The sequence below is a fragment of the Dipodomys spectabilis genome, unplaced genomic scaffold, assembly GCF_019054845.1.
Source record: "Dipodomys spectabilis isolate Male_0828 unplaced genomic scaffold, ASM1905484v1 ptg000273l, whole genome shotgun sequence".
NCBI classification, from domain to species: Eukaryota; Metazoa; Chordata; class Mammalia; order Rodentia; family Heteromyidae; genus Dipodomys; species Dipodomys spectabilis.
In genome coordinates this window covers 4,432,860-4,457,453 of record NW_024870950.1, presented here as the reverse complement: position 1 = coordinate 4,457,453, position 24,594 = coordinate 4,432,860, and the positions used below count along the sequence as shown (strand labels likewise).

The following is a 24,594-nucleotide window of genomic DNA, read 5'->3' as shown; positions in this document are numbered from 1 at the left end:
CCATACCTCCATGCCCAGCTTTTTTTGGACAGTTGTGGGGCTTGAACTCTGGGCCTGGACACTGTCCCTCAGTTCTTCAGCTCAAAACGAATGCTCTAGCACCTGAGCCAGAACACCACTTCTGGTTTTTGGAATGGTTTACTGCAGATAAGAGTCTCACGGACTTTCTTGACTGGAGTGGCTTTGAACCACAGTCTTCAGATCTCAGCCTCCTGAGTAACTAGGATTACAGGTGTGAGCCACCAGCGCCCAAGCATGCCCAACTTTCGCTGGTTAACTATATAGTCTCATTGATTTTCTTGCCTGGACTGGCTTCAAACCACAATCCTCACATCTCAGCCTCCCAAGTAGTTAGGATAACATCTGTGAGATACCAGTGCTTTAAAAAAGTCAAAAAAGAAAGTCAAAAGAGCCAGAAGTAGTGACATATACCTGAATCCTAACTACAAGAGAGGTAAAGACTGACTGACAAAACCACATCCTGAGCTTAGCATGACCACAAATTAGTGAGATGGCATCTAAACCAATAATCTAGATATGGTTGTGTATGCTGCTTGTGATCTCAGGGCACACAGGAGGCTGGCTATCTGTGGGAGCACTATAGTCTAAGACAGATCCCAGGTAAAAGTACATGAAAAACAGCCCGGGCCATTTGTGTCACACCACAATCTCAGATCTCAGTCTCCATAGTAGCTAGGATTACAGTAGCTACCAGCACTCTTAAAACTACTTTCTAAACTGGGCAACGGTAGCTCACACCTGTAATCCTAGCTACTCAGGAGGCTGAGATCTGAGGATCATGGTTCAAGCCAGGCTGGGCAGGAAAGTCCGTGAGGCTCTTATCTCCAATTAACCACCAGAAAATCAGAAGTGGTGCTATAGAGCTCAAGTGGTAGAGCCCTTGCCTTGAGCTGAAAAGCTCAGGGACAGTGCCGAGACCTCAGAGTTCAAGCCCCAGGACAAAAAAACAAAACCCCCCAAAAACACAAAACTACTTTCTAAAAGACAAAAGCACAGAACAAGCCCAGATCTGATTCACATTACTAAAAGCATTTAAAAGACAAAAATGCCATCATAGCTGGGCATAGGTGGCTCATGCCTGTAATCCTAGCTAATCAGAAGGTTCATGAGATCTGAGGATCATGGTTCAAAGCCAGCCCAGGCAGGAACACCTGTGAGACTCTTATCTCCAACTAACCACCAGAAAACCAGAAGTGGCACTGTGACTGAAGTGGTAGAGTATGAGCCTTGAGCTGAAAAACTCAAGGACCAGGCCCATGCCCAGAGTTCAAGCCCCACAATAAGGAAAAAAAAAAATCTATCATGTCAATCAAGGAAAATAATGCCTGGTAACCAATCATCTTTGTTAGGCAGAACTATCTAGGTAACAGACCAGAAATATGCAGTCCTAAGCGATTATAATAATTTTTTTTTTTGGGGGGAGTCCGGTCTTGGGACCTGAACTCTGGGCCTGGGCCCTGTCATTCAGCTCTTCAGCTCAAAGCTAGTGCTCTACCACTTGAGCCACACAGCGCCACTTCCGGCTTTTTTCTTTTTGCTTATGTGGTGCTGAGGAATTGAACCCAGGGCCTTATGCATGCAAGACAAGCGCTCTACCACTGAGCCACCTTCCCAGCCCCCTATTATAGTAATTCTGATGCAACATACCAATGATTCCTAGATACTGTCATGCTAAAAATCTCTCAAATATTACTCTCATTTGCACAATAACAAAAAAAAATTTTTTGGTCCGGTCATGGGGCCTGAACTCTGGGCCTGGGCGCTGTCCCTCAGCTCTTCAGCTCAAGGCTAGCGCTCTACCACTTGAACCACAGCGCCACTTCCGGCTTTTTTCTTTTTGCTTATGTGGTGCTGAGGAATCGGAACCCAGGGCCTCAGGCATGCAAGGCAAGCGCTTTAACCACTGAGCCACCTTCCCAGCCCCACAATAACACATTTTGTAAAATACATTTTAACAATACTTATATATTTAGTAACTTGTTCTGTCTACTTTTAAGAGAATATAAAATGCCTCAGATCAGCAAGAGGGAGCTAAAGGTACCTTCAACATTGATATTAATTCAATACAGTGGGGCTAAGGCCCCACCTTCTCTTCATTCACTCACCTGGTCAGTTTAATAGTGTTGTCTAGTGAAGCAGAGAGCAGTAAACCTCTGGACTCCTGGTTGAAGGCCAGTCCACGGATCTGTTTGCTATGCATTGGAATGTACTGACTGCTTTTCATATTGGCAGTACTTAACATCTTTACACCAAAGCCTACCAAAGAAAAGTAACAGTAACTTTCAGTTATATGCAAAAGCGAATTACTAAAAACAATGTATTGCTTCTTTAAATTGTTGTACAATGAGATTTCAATTCAATATGCCAGTTTGAGCACATCTTGAAAGTATTCCCCAGTGTTATAACTTACATGCCCCAAACAAAAGTCAACCCTCCTTCAAACCAAAACAAAAAAATAAATAAATAAATATTTTTTTTTTTTGGGGGGGGGGGGGTCAGTAATGGGGCTTGAACTCTGGGTCTGGGTGCTATCCCTCAGCTCTTCAGCTCAAGGCCAGTGCTCTACCACTTGAGCCACAGAGCCACTTCGGTTTTCTGGTGGTTAATTGGAGATAAGAGTTTCACAGATTTTCCTGCCTGGGCTGGCTTTGAACGGTGATCCTCTGATCTTAGCCTCCTGAGTAGCTAGGATTAGAGGTGGAAGCCACCGGCACCCGGCTACAAGTTTAACATTAACTGAATAAAAACTAGTAAGAGAGCTGGGTGCCAGTGGCTTACATCTGTAATCCTAGCTACTCAGGAAGCTGAGATGGGAGGATTATGGTTCAAAGTCAGCCTGGGCAGGAAAGTCCGTGAGACTCTTAAGAGAAAATAAACAGAATCCAATAATAGATATGAAGTTAAGGTTTTTTGGGGTTTTTTTGTTTTTGTCAGTCCTGGGACTTGAACTCAGGGCCTGGGCACTGTCCTTGAGCTTCTTTTGCTCAAGTCTAGCACTTTACCACTTGAGCCACAGCACTACTTCCGGCCTTTTCTGTTTATGTGGCACTGAGTAATCGAATTCAGGGCTTCATGCACGCTAGGCAAGCATTCTACCACTAACCCACATTCCCAGCCCTAGTCAAGGTTCTTGATTATTTACCTGGAAGGAAGGCAGCCTGAGGAGAAGGCTGTGAGATCGCCAAGCAGCTCAGGGCATCAGAATATGCCATGATTCGGCAATTTCCTGTCTGAGACACTGTAAAGTTCTTTTGAAAGTGGTACTTATGCTGTCCCTGGCTGAAAGCCAGGCATGTTGGAGGACTACCTTGGGAGCACCCAGGTTGCCGTAAAATCTGGTCCCGGTGCCATACAATAAGTTTTTGCAAGTCCTGAAAATGAAAGGTTTTGTGAATGCAAAGCTTTCTCAAGTATAATTTCTTGCTCTGATAAACTATTTCTTGTCCATTACATATGAAAATATTACAATGAACACTAGAAAACTGTGTTTTTATAGTACTTTTAATAATCAACTATAGTAAGGAGAACACATCAAATATGGAGATTGAAAGCCCTTGGTTATGTTGTCTAAATGCCTAACTTTACTAATAGTAGATTTCAGGAAGGTAAATCATTCAGGGAAGTTTTTTCAGCTGTCTATTTGTTTCAAGGGCAGGCATTGGTGGCTCATGCTATAATCCTAGCTATTCGCGAGGCTGAAATCTGAGAATCATGGTTCAAAGCCATCCTAGGCAGAAAAGTCCAAGAGATTCTTCTCTAACCATCAAAAAGCTGGAATTGGAATTGTGCCTCAAGGGGAAAGAGCACCTGCCTTGACCGAAAAAGCTAAGCCCAAGGTGGAGCTCCAATATCAGCACGTTTCATTCAAATACCTTAACCATAAAGAAAATGTAGATGACAGCGCCAGTGGCACAGGCTTATAATCCTACTCAGGAGTCCTTAGGGACTGTGGGTCAAAGCCAGCCCCAGGCAGAAAAGTCTGTAAGACTTTTTTTTTTGGTCCAGTTCTGGGGCCTGAACTCGGCCTGGGCGCTGTCCCTCAGCTCTTCAGCTCAAGGCTAGCGCTCTACCACTTGAGCCACAGCGCCACTTCCGGCTTTTTTCTTTTTGGTGATGTGGTGCTGAGGAATCTAACCCAGGGCCTCATACCTGCAAGGCAAGTGCTCTAGCACTGAGCCACCTTTCCAGCCCCAAAAATACTTTTAAAGTTAGGTCTATTAGCCATAAAAAAATGTTGCATTCTTCAGATGAACACTTTTCTTGCTTATGCCTCACAACAAAAAAAGAAAACAAAAGCAACCCAAAAAACTTGCTAGATCAGACTGGTTATTCTCCTAATTAAACACATACCATATTAAAAAAATGGTAGTTTATAAATTGATTAAACATCAACGAATAAATGCAGACTTTTCAAGTGCATGTGTTCACATGTGTGTCTCCATGTGTGGTGTGTCTAAACTGAGTGATGGTGTACTGGGGGGGGGAGGGAGGAGGGCAGGGAAGAAACCTAGATCTCAACATGATTCATTTGGAACTCTGGAGCCATTTACGAAGGACTACTCCAGTGCTACTACACAGAGAGTTACCACCCACTGTCCACCAGATGGGCACATTATACATCATTGAAGAAAATAATCTGAAAGATAAAAACACAGACCACATCCATTGTCTTCATCATTGCTACAGGTCCTGCTTTTTCTATTTGAACTGTTTTTGTGATAAACATCTGACCACCCCCAAAATCTAGGAGCCTGAGATGAATATGAAACACAACCTGTCCAACTCAGTTAGGCAGACTTCCCTCCCCAATTATAAAGAAGACAACAATGCTTTCAAGAAGGCCAAGCATGACATAATACCAAATGCTGAGAAAATTAGTCCACGGATTTTCCTATTTTCCTCAGGATAACTAGTCATTGTAGCAAACAAATCATGTCCAATGGCTGCAAATGTCCCTTTAAGGTGGACGGAGTAGTTTTTTCCACCCCTGTAGTAATGGAACCAAGCAAAAATGGTGGCCTCACAATAAGGATCACTCGGTGATGGTGAACAAGATGAAGAAAGCATCCCAAAGGCTGTATTTTCCCCTTGAGAAATAGGCCATCAAATAGCAATGTAAACACTGGGCAGCTAAAGGCAATGATTAGCTCTGTAAGGGACATTATCTGGAAAGCACAGTACATAAGGGCCATGGCAGTAAAACCAAGCAATCCTCTGAGAAGGAGGAAAAGTCGTTGACCTTTTAGGCCTATAAAACCAGTTTTTCTGTGCTGGGAAAGTGGCTCAGTGGTAGAGTGCTTGCCTTGCTTGCACGAGTCCCTGGGTTAGATTCCTCAGCACCACATAAGCAGGAAAAAAAGGGCAGAAGTGGCGCTGTGGCTCAAGTGGTAGAGCACTAGCCTTAAGCTGTAGAGCTGAGGGACAATGCCCAGGCCCAGAGTTCAGACCCAACGACTGGTTAAAAACAAACAAACAAACAACAAAACTTGATAAAAACCAGTTTTTCTGTATATTAAGCAAGGAATAATAACTAGCATCTGGAACACACATGGAAATGCATTAACTACAGCCTGAATGTCTAGTACTTTCTTAACAAATGAAGAGGCCACTGAGAAAAGGAAGGTATACAATAATGCACAAAACAAGCCAAATCCAAAACAGGGCTCAGAGCTCCAGCTGCACTGCAAGGAACAAAGAACCAGCACCTGCGGCTCCTGGGGCATCCACCTGCTGAGCTGTCCGCCTGCGGTGGCAGTATGTGGCAGGCGGCAGCCCTCCAAGTCAGCCGCACCCCAGGCGCTCTCAGGGCCCCATGTTGCAGCTCATGCCCTCGCCACACTCTTGTTCCAGCTGCAGCCGCTTGGCCACGCTCCATTTCCTTTCTTTTTAAAAACACTCACCTGTACACGATCATGAAGTTTAGTGCATTCATCAGTGAGGACCTGAAGTTGCAGGCGACACTGTGCAGATTCTAACTCTGCCTTCTTCCTGAGTGTTTGTTCCTTCAGTAAGTCACTAGAAGGGAAAAGTAGTAACAGTTGGGGATTAGGAAGCCTACAACAGACTCCATCAAGATAGCATAGTAAATCCATACTATGATACACATATTTTACTGTAAATGCCATAAAAGTGACTAAAATATAAAGAGAAAAAACTCTATAGTCTAGAAATGCTACAGGAGAGTATCAATTAGCACTAAACTTAGCCTACTTGGGTTTTGCTGAAGCCAATAGTTATGGCCAAGAATTTGATTCTACATAAGCAAAATGAAGGAATCAACTCACTGCTTCAGCTAAGGAAAATTATAAACGATTAAGTTTTCAGGATAAAAGTCCAAGATAAGCTGGAGACTGAAACCTCCTGGATACCTAGGCAGAGAAGTCTACAAAAATCTCTGATTAACCATCAAAAAGGCTAGACTAGAGGTATGGCTGAAGTGATGAGTGCCAGTCATGGGCAAAAGTCAAGCAACAACTGGAGGCCCAAAGTTCAGGTTCTGATACTAGCACAAAGATAAATGGATGCCAGTGGCAGTAGTTCACCCACATAAATCTTAGCAACTCAGGACACTAAGATCTGAGAATTGAGGTTTAAAGCCAGACAGATTTTTTTTTTTCTGGGGGGGTCCGGTCATGGGCCTGAACTCTGGGCCTGGGCGCTGTCCCTCAGCTCTTCAGCTAGTGCTCTACCACTTGAGCCATAGCGCCACTTCCAGCTTTTTTGTCCTGCTTATGTAGTACTGAGGAATCGAACCCAGGGCCTCATGCATGCCAAGGCAAGCGCTCTACCACTGAGCCACCTTCCCAGCCCACCAGACAGGTTTTAAAGCCCAGGTAGATAAAAGTGGACCCCAGCCTATCACCATGCACCAACATCAACTCAAAATGTATTAAAGACCTTAACATTAAACCTGAATCTCTGAAATTACTGCAGGACAAAGTAGGAGAGACACTTGAACTTATAGGCACTGGAAGGAACTTCCTGAACAGAGTCCCAAGGTCACAACAAATTGGAGAGAGACTCGACAAATGGGACTACCTTAAAATAAAAAGCTTCTGCACAGCTAAAGCTATCGTAACCAAGCTACAAAGACAACCAACTAATTGGGAAAAAAATATTTACCAGCAACGTATCAGACAAGGGGTTAATATCCAGTATATACAGGTTACTCAAGAAACTAATCCCTCCCAAACCTAACAAACCAATTACTAAATGGGCAAGGGAACTAAAGAGGGACTTCTCAGATGAAGAGATAAAAATGGCAAAGAAACAACATGAGGAAATGTTCACCATCCCTGGTTGTGAAGGAAATGCAAATAAAGACAACCCTGAGATACCACCTTACCCCAGTCAGAATGGCCCACATCCTAAAGTCAGCCAACGACAAATGCTGGAGGGGATATGGAGAAAGAGGAACCCTATTACACTGCTGGTGGGAATGTACACTTATACAACCACTTTAGAAAGCAGTCTGAAGGGTCCTCAGAAAGCTAAATATTGACCTCCCTTATGACTCATCATACCACTTCTAGGCATCTATCCTGAACAACAGGAACCAGTATACAAGGACACATGCACCTCCATGTTTATTGCAGCACTGTTCACAATAGCCAGGATATGGAAACAACCCAGATGTCCCACCACAGATGAATGGATCCAAAAATTGTGGTATCTATACACAATGGAATATTATGCAGCCATTAGAAATGACAAAATAATGACATTTGCAGGGAAATGGATGGAGCTAGAAGAAATCATGTTGAGCGAGGTAAGCCAAGAGCAAAGAGACAAACAGTACATGGTCTCCCTGATAAGTGGATGTTAAATCCAAAATGTAAGGTGATAATGACAAAATTAACAGGACTTAAGAAACAAAGAACTTCCACTCATCTGGTTGAACCACTACTAAATAACCCCATGCTGCTGATCACATGTATGGTATATATGTGTACACCGGAGGGGAACCAGGAAGACGACACAGAACTAGAAGGAATCAGGGAAAAACATACAACAGCGGGACCCATTAGCTGCACAGGACATTGACCAAAATGAACTAAGCAACTTAATGGCAGCGATGGGAAGGAGGGAACAAATGGGAAAGAGGGAACAGCTGATGCTATGCGAAACAAAAAAAATATACATAACATCCAATGTGGAAGAAATAACTATCGAAAAACTCATAGAACTCATAAATGTTATAGACCGTGATAGACAATTTGCTCCAGGAAAGTTAGAATGTGTTTGTGACTTTAACTGAGCATCACTATCCCGCAATACTGTGAAATTTGGGAAATTATGTAACTAATCACAATTAAAAAAAAAAAAAAAAAAGTAGAACCAAGAGAAAGGTTCTTCGTCAGTAGGGCAACTTTGGAAGAGATGAAGGCGTCTCATGGGACTCTGGTTAGTTGTGGAGAGGGATAAAAACCCGAGGCCAGCCCCACCTAGTCCCTCTGCCTTACAGTTTCAAGATGTGACTCTTCTTCTTACATGTACCCCATCAGAGGGCTCTGGGAAGAGTCTTTATCTGACTTTCAGCCTCTCAAGCTGTGAGCTAAGTAAAATTTTTCCCCCAAAGAAAAATAAATAAATAAATAAATAAAGCAAGCCCAGGTAGACAAACCTATGAAATTGTATCTCCAATTAACTCGCAAAAAGCCAGAACTGGAAGTGTGGTTCAAGTGGTAGAGCTGTGAGCAAAAAAGCCAGACATGAGATTCCAAAGCCAAGCCCTAGTTTCTACGAGCACACATACATACGAAAAAGGTCTAATATGATCTGTTGGACTAATAGAGAATATACCATGGAGGGGGATTAGGTTATTCAGGAAATACTCAAAAAAGGTTGAAGTTACAGGATAAGGTACTAAACAAAGGTTAGGTTTTAAGTAGAGGATTAAGGATGATGCTCAAGTGGCAGAGCACTTGCCTAACAAGTGTGACTTCAAGCCGGACACCGGTGGCTCACTCCTGTAATCCTAGCTACTCAGGAGGTTGAGATCTGAGGATTACAGTTCAAAGCCAGCCCGGGCAGGAAAGTCTGTGAGACTCTGATCTCCAATAAACCACTAGGAAAACCGGAGTGGCTCAAGCAGTAGTGTGCTCGCCTTGAGCTGAAGAGCGTAAGGACAGCGCCCAAGCCCAGAGTTCAAGCCCCATGCCCAACCAAAAAAAATAAACGAACAAGTGTGACTTCAAACTCCAGTACCACTTTAAAAAAAAAAGAAAGGGGCTGGGAAGGTGGCTCAGTGGTAGAGCGCTTGCCTTGCATGCCTGAGGCCCTGGGTTCGATTCCTCAGCACCACATAAGCAGAAAAGAAAAGCCGGAAGTGGTGCTGTGGCTCAAGTGGTAGAGCGCTAGCCTTGAGCTGAAGAGCTGAGGGACAGAGCTCAGGCCCAGAGTTCAGGCCCCACGACCGGACCCCAAAAAAAAAAATTAAAAAAAAAAAGAAAAGAAAAACAGAAGCATGGGCAAGCCTGGGGGGGAATAACATAATAAAAAGACCTATTCAGCAGAATAATCACCGATTTTCATATGCCTAAAAAGTTTCAAAATATGAAATGCATAAACAAGAGCAGAATTTTAAACCAATGAAATGGGAAAGAAAAATAAAATGAAAATTGCGAAGAAAAAAGCTGGCCCTATTTGTTTTCACAGAAAATTCAAAAGTACCCACAACTACTAACAGTTCAAAGCTAATAAATTCAACACCAAAAAAATCAACACCACCTAGGGTGGTCCATGCCCAGAATCCTAGCAACTCAGGACACTAAAGGGGAGGAGTTTGAGCACAGAAAGACTGGCATGGGCAACATGAGACCCTCAATCTCAAATTTTCTTCTTAAAAAGTTGTAACAAATTTTAAGCTAGGATATTGGAATAGAAAACTAACAAAACAATTCCTTCACAAGTGGGTAAAAAACAAAAGCTTTTTAAAACATCTTTTGGAAATGATAAATGCTGATTTATAAAAGAGGTTATTTACGGAGAAAGGTGAAGTTTCTACTCTATAATTTCCTTTCTTCCTCTCCCTTTTCCAGTTAGCTGTGACTGTATACATGACATCTTCTCCCCTCATTGATTTTAGATTTTAAAATATGCTTAAAGCGAATATGGCACAATGTTAGGCAAAAGTTTTTAGTTTCTATTACAATTTTGAAACTTTCCACACTTCCTAAGGATACTAGTAAGCATCTTGATCAATGAGTGGTTTTAAGTTTAATCATCCATTTACAACCGTAGATTTTGCTTTCATTCTTCCTTTGGAAGTGCTGTGGAGCAAACACAGGGTCTTTAGGCAAGTACTTTACTACTGAACCACACCCAAATTGATTTGGCCTTTACAGTAAACTTAGTTTTTGGAAACAGGGCCTCACTATGTAGCCCAGGCTGCCTTGTCTGTGACTCAAATACTGGGATTATAGGCATGCATTACCATCTTTCTCTACTGTTCTTAAAAGTCTATTAAGTACTGTTATTAGCAACTATTCAGGGCTTTAATTTTGTATTTTGCACTGCATGACTACCCTTTACTTACAAAATCTGTGAAGATAACTATTGTATTGGGGGGGAGGTGAATAAGGGACATGAGAATCTTTAAGTGCTAAATTTTTATTTTTTTGCTGGTAGCAGGTTTGAATTCAGGGCCTCCTAACTTGCTTGATTGCTTGCCTGGTCATCTCTCCACATAAGCCATACCTTTAGCTCTGCTTTTTGCATGTTATTTTGGAAATAAGAATCTTGTGGGCTTTTTTGCCCAGACTGGCTTTAAATGACATTCAGGTACAGCTTTCAGAGTAGGATTACACAGATATAAAAACCATCAACCTTTACCTTTTTTTTTTTTTTTTTTTGGTCAGTCATGAGGTTTGACCTATGAGCCTGGGCGCTGTCTGTCCCTCAGCTACTCAGCTCCAGACTAGTGCTCTATCACTTGGGTCATAGCGCCACTTTTGGTTTTCTGAGTGGTTTATTAAAGAGTCTCATACTTTCCTACCCAAGTTGGCTTTGGATACTGATCTTCAGATCTCAGCCTCCTGTGCAGCTAGGATTACAGGTGTGAGCCACTGGTACCTGGCTTTTTTTTTTTTTAAAAAAACAAAACAAGGGGCTGGGAAGGTGGCTCAGTGGTAGAGCGCTTGCCTTGCATGCCTGAGGCCCTGGGTTCGATTCCTCAGCACCACATAAGCAAAAAGAAAAAAGCCGGAAGTGGCGCTGTGGCTCAAGTGGTAGAGCGCTAGCCTTGAGCTGAAGAGCTGAGGGACAGCGCCCAGGCCCAGAGTTCAGGCCCACGACCGGACCCAAAAAAAAAAAAAAAAAAAAAAAAAAAAACAAAACAAAACAAACAGGGCCTTTATAATGTGGACCAGGGGCTGGGAAGGTGGCTCAGTGGTAAGAAAGTTTGCCTTGCATGCAAGAGGCCCTGGGTTCAATTCTTCAGCACCACATAAGCAGAAAAAGCCAGAAGTGGTGCTGTGGCTCAAGTGGTAGAGCACTAGCCTTGAGCTGAAGAGCTGAGGGACAGTACCCAGGCCCAGAGTTCAGGTCCCATGACAAAAAAAAAAAAAAAAGCCATAATATAATGTGGACCAGGCTAGTCTCAAGGCATCCTCATGCCTCAGGCTCACCACTGATCATTACTTTAAAAGAAGTTTCATAGCAACTCAGGAGGCTGAGATCTGAGGATCATGGTTAAAAGCCAGTGCAGGGCAGCAAAGTCTGTGAGACTCTTATCTCCAATTAACCACCATAAAACTGGAAGTAGTGCTGTGGCTCAAGTGGTAGTGCTTGCCTTGAGCTGAAAAGTTCAGGGATAGCACCCATGCCCAGAATTCAAACCCCACAACCGAAAGAAAAAAAATAATTTTCAGTACTGGAGAAGGAACTCAGGACTGCACACATGCTAGGAATGTGATATTTGAGCTGAGATACCTCTCCAGTTCCTCATTTTTAATGCTAAATAAACAATCCATGCAGACTCCTTTCAACAGATGATTCACTAGGACTGGGAATGTGGCTTAGTGGTAGAATGCTTGCCTAGAGCATGCATGAAGTCCTGGGTTCGATTCCTCAGTACCAAATAAGCAGAAAAAGCCAGAAATGACACTGTGGCTCAAGTGGAGTGCTTGCCTTGAGCAAAAGACGCTCAGGGACAGTTGCCCAGACCTAGAGTTCAAGCCCCAGGACAAAAAAAAAAAAAAAAGAAAGAAAGAAAGAATGAAAGAAAAAGATGATTCACTATATATTAGAGTGTGAGACAGTCTGCAATGATTCCCAGAGATCCCAAGTCCCAGAGAAGGAAAGCTTCATTGAAAATTGACTCATACTTCCTTTTCCAAATGTGTCTACAAAGAACCAAAAGGATTATCTTTGCTAGGAATTCTTAATACCTACCTCCTTATACGCTCTTCTTCACTGTTATCCAGAGCTTTCAAGGTTCGGGCATAAAGGACAACGATGTCACTGTGCTTAGCTTTCTTGTTACACTAGAATCCAATGGGACACAATTAGAGTGGTTTTAGGAATTCTAACTCTACAATGGGTCCTTACTTACAGTTCTTACCTGAGGGCATTTTCGTGCCTGTCCTTTGAGCCACTTAGAAATGCATCTATATCCAAAAAGGTGCCCACAACGTAATGCTGAGAGCCTGTGGTCCCCAGCATTGGTCCACTGTTCCAAACATATTGTGCAAGTGTCCCCCTCATCTTCCTCCTCCTCCTCACCCATAGATGCAGACTTCTGAGGAGACTGCTGGATGGAAATTTAAATACATTGAAATGAGAAAATACAAAATCAGAGGTACACAACACTATTAAATTAGCAAAAGTGTACAAAAAAAGATACAAATGAAGTTGGAAAGCTGCATAAGTTGAAGTAAGGCAAAATATAAGCCACAGTATAATGGGTTAGCCGGGTGCCGGTGGCTCACGCTGTAATCCTAGCTACTCAGGAGGCTGAGATCTGAGGATCATGGTTTAAAGCCAGCCCGGGCAGGAAAATTTGTGAGACTCCTATCTCCAATAAACCACTAGAACATGGGAAGTGGTACTGTGGCTCAAGTGGTAGAACGCTATGAGTTAACACAAAAGTAAGGCTACTCAGGAGAGTGAGAAACTGGCTGCCCTCTTTGGTTTTTGATGCAGGAGATTGAGCTCAGAGCTGTGTATTAGCCAAGAGTCCCTGCTACCATTGAGCTACATACAACCCAGCAACACTACATTTTACCAATCACTTGAAGTCACCTAGCCTGGCCTACTTTTTTTGTTGTTGGTTGTGAAGCCTGAGTCCTGTCTCTGATCTCTCTTGCTCAAAGCTACTGCTCTGCTACTTTGAGACTCAGGTTGTCAGGTGGTTAATTGGAGATAAGAAAGAGTCTCAGACTTGCCAGGTGCTGGTGGCTCATGCCTGTAATCCTAGCTACTCAAGAGAGGCTGAGATCTGAGGATCAAGGTTCAAAGCCAGCCCGGGCAGGAAAGTCGGTAAAACTCTTATCTCCCATAAACCACCAGAAAACCAGAAGTGGCGCTGTAGCTCAAGTGGTAGAGTGCTAGCCTTGAGCTGAAAAGCTGAGGGACAGTGTTCAGGCCGAGTTCAAGCCCCACGACCGACAAAAAACAAAACACCGGCTGCTGGCTTTTTTTATTTTCCCCCCAGTCCTGGGGCTTGAACTCAGAGCCTGGGCACTGTTCCTGAGCTTCTTTTGCTCAAGGTTAACACTTTACCATTTGAGCCACAGCACAATTTTCTGCTTTTTCTATATATGTGGTACTGAGGAATCAAACCCAGGGCTTCATGCATTCAAGGCAAGCACTCTACCACCAAACCACATTCCCAGTCCCTGGCCTTTTTTTGTTGTTATTGGTCATGGGGCCTGAGCACTGTCCCTCCGCTCTTCAGCTCAAGGCTAGTGGTCTACCACTTGAGCCATAATGCCACTTCTTTTTCTGCTTATGTGGTGCTGAGGAATTGAACCCAGAGCCTCATACATGCAAGGCAAGCACTATAGCATCGATCACCTTCCTAGCCCCCCCCGGCCTATTTTTGATTGTAGAAGATTCTTGGATTCCCCTCCCCTTCATTCAAATTAAGAAAAGTAGCTATCTAAAATTCCCAACAACTAGTAACCGCCCCACGACCAACAAAAAACAAAACACCGGCTGCTGGCTCCCCCTCCACCCCCCCGAGTCCTGGGGCTTGAACTCAGAGCCTGGGCACCGTTCCTGAGCTTCTTTTGCTCAAGGTTAGCGCTCTACCAATTGAGCCACAGAGCCACTTCCACCTTTTTTTCTGTGTATGTGGTACTGAGGAATTAAACCTAGGGCTTCATGCATGTTAGGGATGCACTTTACCACTAAGCCACATTCCCAGCCCTTCTGCACTACTTTTCTACAAAGCCTGCAGCTTTCCACTTTAAATTACAGCCTCTTAAAAATCTAAACCTTTTATTTAAAAATGTTAAAGCCAGGTCCTGGTGGCTCATACCTATAATCCTCAGGAGGCTAAGATCTGAAGATCATGGTTCGAAGCCAGCTCAGGCAGTAAAGCCTATGAAACTCATCTCCAATAAAACAGCACAAACTTGCCGGGCGCTGGTGGCTCACGCCTGTAATCCTAGCTACTCAGGAGGCTGAGATCTGAGGATCGCGGTTCAAAGCCAGCCCAGGCAGGAGAGACCATGAGACTCCTATCTCCAATAAACCACCAGAAAACCGGAAGTGGCGCTGTAGCTCAAGTGGTAGAGCACTCGCCTTGAGCTGAAGAGCTGAGGGACAGTGCCCAGGCCCAGAGTTCAAGCCCCACGACCGACAAAAAAAAAAAAAAAAAAAAACAGCAAAAAACTAAAAGTTGTGGTCCAGGCACTAGCTTTGAGGACAAAAGTTCAGTGATAAGTCAGGCCCTGTGGCTCATACCTGTAATCCTAGCTACTCAGGATGCTGAGATCTGAGGATTGTGGTCTCAAAGCCAGCCCGGGCAGGAAAGTCCGTGAGACTCTTAGCTCCAATTAACCACCAGAAAATGGAAGTGCTGCTGTGGCTCAAGTGGTAGAGTGCTCACCTTGAGCTGGAAGAGCTCAGGAATAGTGTTCATGCCCAGATTTCAAGCCCCACGACCAGCAGGAGAAAAAAAAAAAAAAAAGTTCAGGCACCTAGGCCTTGAGTTTAAGCCCAAGGACCAGCATACCCACGCACGCACGCACGCACGCAAAGAATGTGTAAGCCAGGAGTGCCTGGCTCACACCTGGAATCCTATACACTCATGAGGCTGAGATCTGAGATTGCCATTTGAAGCGAATCCAGTTAGAAAAGATTGTGTGACTAATCTCCAAAGAACCAGTAGCAAAGAGCTGGAAGTACAACTGTGGCTAAAGTAGAAGAGCACCAGCCTAGATCAGAAAAAGACAAAAACCTAAGAGGAGGCAAGGCCCAGCACTGGCACAAAAATAAATAAGAATGTTTGAGCTAGACTTAGAAAGCTTACATCTATAATGTAAAGAGGAGTTAAGGCAAAGATGAGGATACTGGTTCAAGACCAGCCTGGTCAAAAAGTTAGGGAGACCTCTATATCAACAGTCAGTAAAGTGGTACACATCCATCAGCCATCAGCTACATGAGAGGCAAAGGTAAGAAAATCATGGTCCAGGGTAGTCTCAGGCAATAGCTTGAGACACTACCTGAAAAATAATTAAAGCCAAAAGGGAACTGACGATATTGTGTAAGCAAAGAGCATGTGCCTAACAAACAGAAGACCCTGAGCCCAAGCTACAGTTGTGCCCAAAGGGGCAGAAACAGAGTGATGACTTTTATATTACCTGTTTGGACTGGGTATTTCCTTCACTGATAAATGGCACTTCTTCCTCTGCTGTGGTAACTCTTTCTTGCTCTTCCAAGTTGTAGTCAGAAATGAATAAGGCAGTTAATACATAAAAGAAGGTAAGAGTTAGCTATTAGATGTTAGGATGAGAGCTGAACTCACTATAGTTTCCATTTCTTTCTTTTTCTTTTTTTTTTGCCAGTCATGGTGCCTGAACTCTGGGCCTGGGCACTGGCCTCAGCTCTTCAGCTCAAGGCTAGTGCTCTACCAACTTGAGCCATAGCACCACTTCTGGGTTTTTCTGCTTATATGGTGCTGAGGAATCAAACCCAGGGCCTCATGCATGCAAGGCAAGCACTTACTCTACCACTGAGCCACCTTCCCAGCCCCTATAGTTTCCATTTCTTTTTTTTTTTTTTGTCGGTCATGGGGCTTGAACTCTGGGCCTGGGCGCTGTCCCTCAGCTCTTCAGCTCAAGGCGAGCGCTCTACCACTTGAGCTACAGCGTTACTTCCGGTTTTCTGGTGGTTTATTGGAGATAGGAATCTCACGGTCTCTCCTGCCCGGGCTGGCTTTGAACCGCGATCCTCAGATCTCAGCCTCCTGAGTAGCTAGGATTACAGGCGTGAGCCACCAGCGCCCGGCTATAGTTTCCACTTCTAACTGGTAGTTTACCTATAAAAGTGAAGACTTCACCAAATAATACCAGTGATTTATTATCTTATTTTTGGATATTCTCATACATACATTAAAAGACAAAGTTATAGTAATATTAGTACCTATCCGATTTTAAAAAATGAATTTGTCTGGTGCCATTGGCTCAAGCCTACTCAGGAGACCTGAAGATCACTGTTTGGACCCGGACCAGAGACAAATTCACAAGACTCATCTTCAATTAATTCTGTATCCCTTATACTGTACCTGGGAAGTCATTTCTAGAAGTACTGGTTCCTTTTAGTGGGAAAAAAATACTGAAAGACCATAATCTGGCTATCAGTAGGTTTTTAATGAAATCAAGACATCTACTGTAGGAGTATGTGCCACTTACTAAGTCCCATCTACATAACATTTTACTAAAATTAGAAAGTGACACCTTAAGCAGGAGGCTCACAATCCTAGCTACTCAAGAGGCTGAGACCTGAGGATCTCAGTTTGAAGTCAGCCAGGGGAGGAAAGTCTGTTGAGAATCTTTTTTTTTTTTGTTGTTTTTTTTCTTGGCTAGTCCTGGGGCTTGAACTTAGGGCCTGGGCACTATCCCTGAGCTGCTTCTGCTCAGTGCTAGCTAGCATTCTACCACAGAGCCACTTCTGGCTTTTTCCGTGTATATGGTACTGAGGAATCAAACCCAGGGATTCATGCATGCCAGGCAAGTATTCAACTACTAAGCCACATTCCCAGCCCCTGTGAGAACCTTTTTTGTTGTTGTTGTTTTTGGTCATGGGCTTCAACTCTGGGCCTACATGCTGTCCCTCAGCTCTTCAGCTCAAGGCGAGCACTCTACTACTTGAGCCATACCACCACTTGCAGTTTTCTGGTGGCTTATTGGAGATGAAGAGACTCATGGACTTTCCTGCCAGGGCTGGCTCTGAACCACAATCCTCAAATCTCAGCCTGAGCAGCTAGGATTACAGGCATAAGCCACTGGCACTTGGCTTCCCTATGAGAAGCTTATCTTCACTAAACTACCAAAAAAGTCAAAGTAGAACTGTAGCTGAAGTGGTAGTCTTGAGCAGAAGAATCTCAAGGACAGCACATAGGCCCCGAGTTCAAACCCCAGGACTGGCTTAAAAACAAAAAAGTGATACCTTAGATAAGGTTTTGGATTTATATAACTTCTTTTTTTGGTCAGTCATGGGGCTTGATCTCTGGGCCTGGATGCTGTCCCTGAGCTCTTTAGCTCAAGGTGAGCACTCTACCACTTGAACCACAGCACCACTTCTGGTTTTCGGGTGGTTAGTTGGAGATAAAGAGTCTCACTGAGTTTCTTGCCCGGGCTGGCTCTGAACTGCAATCCTTAGATCCTGAGTAGCTAGGATTACAGGCATGAGCCATCAATGCGTGGTGGATTTATATAATTTTTCTTTTTGAGACTACAGGGTTTCACTATCTAGCCCAAGCTGATATTGAACCCATTATCCTCCTATCCTTCTGCTTAGCTTCCCTAGTGCTGGGATTACAGATGTGTCACCATGCCCAGCTGCAAAAAATTTCAAATGAATAATCTACTTATTTTATAGATTTTTTTTTTTAAAAAAAAAGGAAAGTGAACGTAAAATGACATCACAGAGATTGCTTCACTGGAATACAACTAGGTAAGTCAGATCAAATTCTGTCAGGATCATCACAGCCAGTTCAAAGTGCTGAATTCTAACATAGGAACCAATGGCATTTGAGAGAAAAAAAAGGAAAATAACAAACTACAACTACAGTTTTTAGTCTTCTCAAAACTTAGATGTTAGTCTTGTGAATGCTAACCTGCATAAAATACTGACTGACCTTCTGAAATGACAGTTCCAGGTTCTTCTGCCTGACCAACCACCTCTTCATTCTCTATAGAGCTGTCACTGTCAGAATGAGAACCACCTGATACATGCAAGTCTTCAGATCTGGGATTTCTAGTTTCTGAATCAGAAGAGGCAGCTGGCAATTGAGGCTGGGTCCTGCTCACTTGAAAGTAAGCATCCAATGGTGCTCTCGACCTATGTAGCCAAAAGGACAGCAACAAAATTACAGTACAGTGAACCTTTGTCACAAGAATAGTATACAGTGGGGGCTGGAAAGGTGGCTCAGTGGTAGAGCGCTTGCCTTGCATGCCTGAGGCCCTGGGTTCGATTCCTCAGCACCACATAAGAAAAAAAAAAGCCAGAAGTGACGCTGTGGCTCAAGTGGTAAAGCGCTAGCCTTGAGCTGAAGAGCCGAGGGACAGCGCCCAGGCCCAGAGTTCAGGCCCCACGACTGGACCAAAAAAAAAAAAAAATAGTATACAGTGATAGGAAGACAAATCCTAATAATTTCAGTCCAGTGCTGAGCCATTAAATGCAGTCTCTGAGAAATGAAAGACTTGGGCAAACACAATGAGCCTGGATGTTTTTTTCTATTCAATCATGGTTTCTCCTGCTTAAATAAGTGAATTCTACACATGGCCTGTAGTCATCTGTACCTTTAAAGGACATAACCCAACAACTTGTCTGCTGATATTAGGGAGTAGAAAAGGGTTGTCACTGCCCAAATGTGGGTATACAGGATTCTGCCACTGCCCCTACCCAAGATAAGGACCTTTTGAGGAATATTATGTGGCTTCAGTCATCACGGTTTCACCTTGTTATTTTCCTTTTAAAACTTAAATCATTGCAGGGCACAGGGCTGGTGGCTCCGACCTGTAATCCTATTTACTCAGAAGGCCGATATCTGAGGATCATGGTTCAAAGCTAGTCCTTGAGACCCTTCCTTCAATAAACTATTCAGAAAACACCAGAAATGCTCTTTAGGTGAAGTGGTAGAATGATGCCCTTGAGCACAAAAATGCTCAGGGACAGCACCCAGACCCAAGTTCAAGCCCCAGGACCTGGGCGTAGGGAAAGGAGGAGGGAGTAATAGCTAAGCATGCTAGTATATTCCGTAATTCCAACATTTGGGAAATGGAAGGATCTTGAGTTCCAGCTCAGCTTGGGTTATGCAGCAAGATCCTATATTAAATAATAATACTAACTGCTTGCTGTGTAGCCAGAATGGGCATGAGCTATTGTGCCCAGATTGTATGAAATATTATTTTACACTGGCAACTCAAGTCTGTAGTCACACTAACAGCAGGCTGAGACCACAAAATCCAGACTCAAGGAGCAGTCCAATTTCAGAGTTATTGCAGATAAATCCCAAATTACTAGCTTCCTCATTTTCTTTTTTTTTTTAGGGTCCGGTCGTGGGGCCTAACTCTGGGCCTGAGCACTGTCCCTCAGCTCTTCAGCTCAAGGCTAGTGCTCTACCACTTGAGCCACAGCGCCACTTCCGGCTTTTTTCTTTTTTATGTGGTGCTGAGGAATCGAACCCAGGGCCTCACGCATGCAAGGCAAGCGCTCTACCACTGAGCCAACTTCCCAGCCCAGCTTCCTCATTTTCAAAACAACAGGTTAACAAATAACCTGGATGCCATTTATCATCATCTCAATATCTTCATTGTGTTTGAAAATAAATGGTTATGACTCAATATTCCTCCACCTGCCTATGTAGAAACAACTCAGATCCAAGGTTAAATACCAGCTAAGCCTTCCATGTTACAGCTACAAGTTTCTTAACAATGTATTCTTTGAGGGACAAAATTTCCTTCACATATAAAACTTTTCTTTTTGAGACAACAGGGTTTCACTATCTAGCCCAAGCTGATATTGAACCCATTATCCTCCTGCTTAGCTTCCCCAGTGCTGGGATTACAGATGTGTCACCATGCCCAGCATGGTCAACATCATAAAAACATTTAAAAGGCAAAATGTAAGAGAAAATACTTTAAATTAAAAAAAGGCCACCACTGTACATGGTGCCTCATGCCTGTAATCCTACATATAGAAGGATGAGATCTAAGGATTGAGGTTTGAAACCAGCCCTAGACAAACCTGAGACTCTTAAACTAGAGAAAGCCAGAAGTAGACATGTGGCTAAAGTGTAGAATAGCAGCATGAACAGGGAAGAGCACAAGGCCCTGAGTTCAAGCCCTAGTATATGTCGCCAAAAAAAAGAGCAAGGTAATTGTTATTTTTCATGTAACTGTCAAGACTTGTTATTCTTCACTTAAGCCCTTAAAGAAATAAATCCAAAACAAAAACTATGGCAGAACACCTGTGACCCACACCTGTAATCCCACCTACTCAGTAGGCTGAGATCTAAGGATTGAAGTTCTAAGCCAGCCAGGCAGCAAAGTCCATGAGACACTTAAATTCCAATTAACCAACAAAAATTATAAAGTGGAGCTGTGGCTCAAGTGGTAGAGTGCTAGCCTTGAGCAAAAAAGAACAGGGACAGCACCCAGGCCCTGAATTCAAGCCCCAGCACTGGGACTGGCAAACATAAACTATAGAAGAAAACCATTTTGGGGCTTGGGTATGGCTTAGGGGCATAGTACATGCTTTGCACGTGTAAGGGTCTGGGTCAGGTGCTTCACGTATTAAAAAGAACCAAAATTTATAGGCTGCTTCTAACAAGCTCCCCATTTTCAAACTTATTAGTACAACTTATCCCATCAATTATTTAGTAAATCAAGGCCCATCCTTTTTTTTTGCCAGTACTGGGCCTTGAACTCAAGGCCTAGGCTCTGTCCCTGTGCCTCTTTGTGCTCAAGGCTAACACTACCACTTGAGCCACAATGCCACTTCTGGCTTTTTCTGCTTTATGTGGTACCGAGGAATCAAATCCAGGGATTCATACATGCTAGGCAAACAGTCTACCACTAAGCCACATTTCCAGTACATGGCCCATCCATTCTAACTTAAGGAGAAAATGGGGATTCAGCCACTTGTTATTACTATGATTTCAGTTTGGCAGCCCTGGGGGTATGACCTGAGTCCAAGGCTATTTCTAGAGTGACACTAATTGAATTCTTTTGTGTGTGTGTGTGTGTCAGTCGTGGGGCCTGAACTCTGGGCCTGGGCACTGTCCCTCAGTTCTTCGGATCAAGGCTAGAGCTCAACCACTTGGGCCACAGTGCCACTTTCAGGTTTTTCTGCTTATGTGGTGCTGAGGAATCGAACCCAGGGCCTCATGCATGCAAGGCAAGCACTCTACTACTGAGCCACCTTCCCAGCCCACTAAGTGAATTCTTTTTTTTTTTTTGGGTCCAGTCATGGGGCCTGAACTCTGGGCCCGGGAGCTGTCCCTCAGCTCTTCAGCTCAAGGCTAGCGCTCTACCACTTGAGCCACAGCGCCACTTCCGGCTTTTTTCTTTTTGCTTATGTGGTGCTGAGGAATCGAACCCAGGACCTCATGCATGCAAGGCAAGCGCTCTACCAGTGAGCCTCCTTCCCAGCACTAAGTGAATTCTTACACATAACAGTTACCTAGCACTGCCTGTTCTCTGAGAGGCTCCACCTCTTGCTCTATGTAATGCAGATTCTCTTCTCCTCCTTATTCTCACTGGCCCTCCACTGTGGTTCAAATTTGAAGGAAGAGGTCTCAGGGATTCCAGCATGCCATGAAGTCTCTGCAGCCCAGTGATGAAGTTGGTTATAGAAGCCAAGGAAGATACTCGGTTTCTGTGGTTAGCATCAGACATGTGCCTATGCTCCTCTGAAGTTCCTGGACTGCTGTTTTCCACACCCTCTACTTCGGCAGTCAAGTCAACAGACTCTGGCAGGGCAGGCTGGAGCGGGGGTGGTGCCTCTTGACTACTGACCAATACAGCAGGAGCAGGTGGTTCGGTAGGATCACCTAACTGATCCTGAAGATCACAGTCCATTGCTTCATGAGCCATTACTGGGGGAATAGTAGTCATAAAAAGAGTATTAGTAAAATTGAGAAAATACTGTATCTGTGATCTAACCACTTCTTTCAGAATCTCCTCCAGCAAGAATCAACACAACTAAGAAAACTAAAGACTTTACTTAAGTCAACTTCTCTTCCTATAAAAAGTTTGTTTTTTGAGGTGTTTTTTTTTTTTTTTGGGGGGGGGTCCGGTCGTGGGGCCTGAACTCCGGGCCTGGGTGCTGTCCCTCAGCTCTTCAGGTCAAGGCTAGCGCTCTACCACTTGAGCCACAGCACCACTATCGGTTTTTTTCTTTTTGCTTATGTGGTGCTGAGGAATCGAACCCAGGGCCTCAGGCATGCAAGGCAAGCGCTCTACCACTGAGCCAACTTGCCAGCCCCTGTTTTTGTTTTTAATATAGGGCCTTACTATGTAGTCCCAGGCTGGTCTTAAACTCAAGACTCCCTGCTTCTACCTGTCAAGTAATGGGATTATGCATAACATACCCTGAGAAGTACTTATATCAGGGCTTGGAGTCATATATCTCTAATCCCAGAATTCTAGGAATTAAAGGCACATTCCAGGTAGAACTGTGAATTCATGACCAGCTTCTCTTTTAAAAAAAAGAAGAGAGAGGAAGGGGTGAGAGAGAAAGAAAGCAAGAAAATGAGGGCTGGGAAGGTGGCTCAGTGGTAAGAAAGTTTGCCTTGCATGCAAGAGGCCCTGGGTTCAATTCCTCAGCACCACATAAACAGGAAAAGCTGTAAGTGGTGCAGTGGCTCAAGTGGTAGAGCGCTAGCCTTGAGCTGAAGAGCTGAGGGACAGTGCCCAGGAGTTCAAACCCCACAACTGATGGAAGAAAAGAAAAGAAAGAAGGAACATGAGTTGCTTTAGAACAACTGAGGAGTCAACACTAGTAATAGAAGTTTGGACAAGAATGGATGCAGTGGAGCCTGGTACTGGTGGCTCATGCCTGTAATCCTAGCTACTCAGGAGGCTGAGATCTGAGGATCGTGGTCAAAGACAGCCAGGGCAGGAAAGCCAATGAGACTATCTCCAACTGAGGACAAAAAGGCAGAAGTGGTACTGTGGCTCAAGTGGTAGCATACTAGCCTTGACCACAAAAGCTCAGGGGCAGTGCCCAGGCCCAGAATTCAGGCCCCAGGACCAGCAAAGGTAGGTGGGGGGGGGGGAGAAAGAAAAGCAAAACAAGGCTGGAAGCACTTTAGTAGATTACCAACAGTGAGCAAAAGAACCCATTGCAACCCCGAGGCCCCAAGTTCAAATTCTGATACTAGCAAAACTGCCACAAAACAACTCAAGCTCTGGGCTGCAATGTACTCTTTCAAATACACCAAAATAAAAAACAACAGGCCTGCCATACTATATGGCAGAAAAACTGAATGTTTTAGTCACAATAGTAAAGTTCCTGCAACAGCACCATTCTGTAGTTAAGTTTCCCCAATTGGCCTGGGAGTGAGGGAAGGGGGTGCAACAGTGCTGCTAGACCCAAGAGGCCACTGAGCGCGGCGACTGCAAGTGTGTAGCTCCAACAAGGGATACCACGTCCCTCGGGTGCCCAGGACCTGCAGGCATTCCCTCGGAATGGGGGGGGGGGGGGATCGCTGCTCTGGGTCACTTACTTCACTTACTATCTAGAAGTCTTCAAGTGGCTTGACTGACCTCAGCCTAACTTGTCAGCCCGTAAAAGAGAGATGTGAAGACACTTCGGTCACTGCGTGTCTGAGAAAATAAAATTCTATTCCATTGAACGTGGAATTAGTAGACTAGTAGCGGGCCTTGGGGGGGGGAGGGGCCGGAAGAACGCCGAGCTCCGCCCTCTCCCCCCCACAGTCCAAAGGCGCAAACTCGCCAGCCATCCCCTCCCCCACCCCCCACTCCCATTACCCCGCCTCACCCCCATTATCCCCCATCCCCCCCTGCCCCCCCTCCACGCTCATGACCTCCCCACTCCACCTCACTCCACTCCCTCCCACCCCCACCCACACCGCCCCCCATCCCCACTCCCACCGCACTCCCGGCCCACCACGGCCCGGACCTCCTCAACTCGACCCGCGGCCGCCCAGAATCTCCTCAGGCCGCCAAGTTCCAAACCCGCCAGTGGCCCACCTTCTGTGGCGACTCTAGGCCCCACGACTAGGGGCCGTAACCCAGTGAAGTTAGGCCAAAACGGGAGGCTCGAAGCTTGGAGAGAAATAAGCGGCCAGTTTTGCTAAGGCCGAAAGACCGCGGCAGTCAGCCAGACGAACTCGGACGTTTACGGTTACCTCCGCAGACTACGGCGCCGACCGGA

General features: G+C 44.6%; 1 protein-coding gene and 1 pseudogene across 3 annotated transcripts in view; both read right to left on the bottom strand.

Moving 5' to 3' along the window:
* Positions 1–24,580, bottom strand: part of Rfwd3 (ring finger and WD repeat domain 3) — a 32,075-nt gene extending 7,495 nt beyond the window's left edge. The window contains exons 1-10 of one of the 3 annotated variants that reach the window (XM_042700937.1): positions 24,411–24,580; positions 23,924–24,039; positions 21,877–22,291; positions 18,329–18,531; positions 15,831–15,901; positions 12,584–12,772; positions 12,415–12,506; positions 5,922–6,036; positions 3,164–3,392; positions 2,127–2,277 (exon numbers count right to left, since the gene is read on the bottom strand). In XM_042700937.1, coding sequence (XP_042556871.1) covers positions 2,127–2,277; positions 3,164–3,392; positions 5,922–6,036; positions 12,415–12,506; positions 12,584–12,772; positions 15,831–15,901; positions 18,329–18,531; positions 21,877–22,289 — 1,463 coding nt within the window. In that variant the 5' untranslated portion in view covers positions 22,290–22,291; positions 23,924–24,039; positions 24,411–24,580. The remainder of the gene's footprint in view (positions 1–2,126; positions 2,278–3,163; positions 3,393–5,921; positions 6,037–12,414; positions 12,507–12,583; positions 12,773–15,830; positions 15,902–18,328; positions 18,532–21,876; positions 22,292–23,923; positions 24,040–24,410) is intronic. The other 2 variants (XM_042700935.1, XM_042700938.1) reach the window with 2 other exon arrangements.
* Positions 4,546–5,744, bottom strand: LOC122126231 (annotated as a pseudogene).
* Positions 24,581–24,594: the final 14 nt, after the last annotated feature.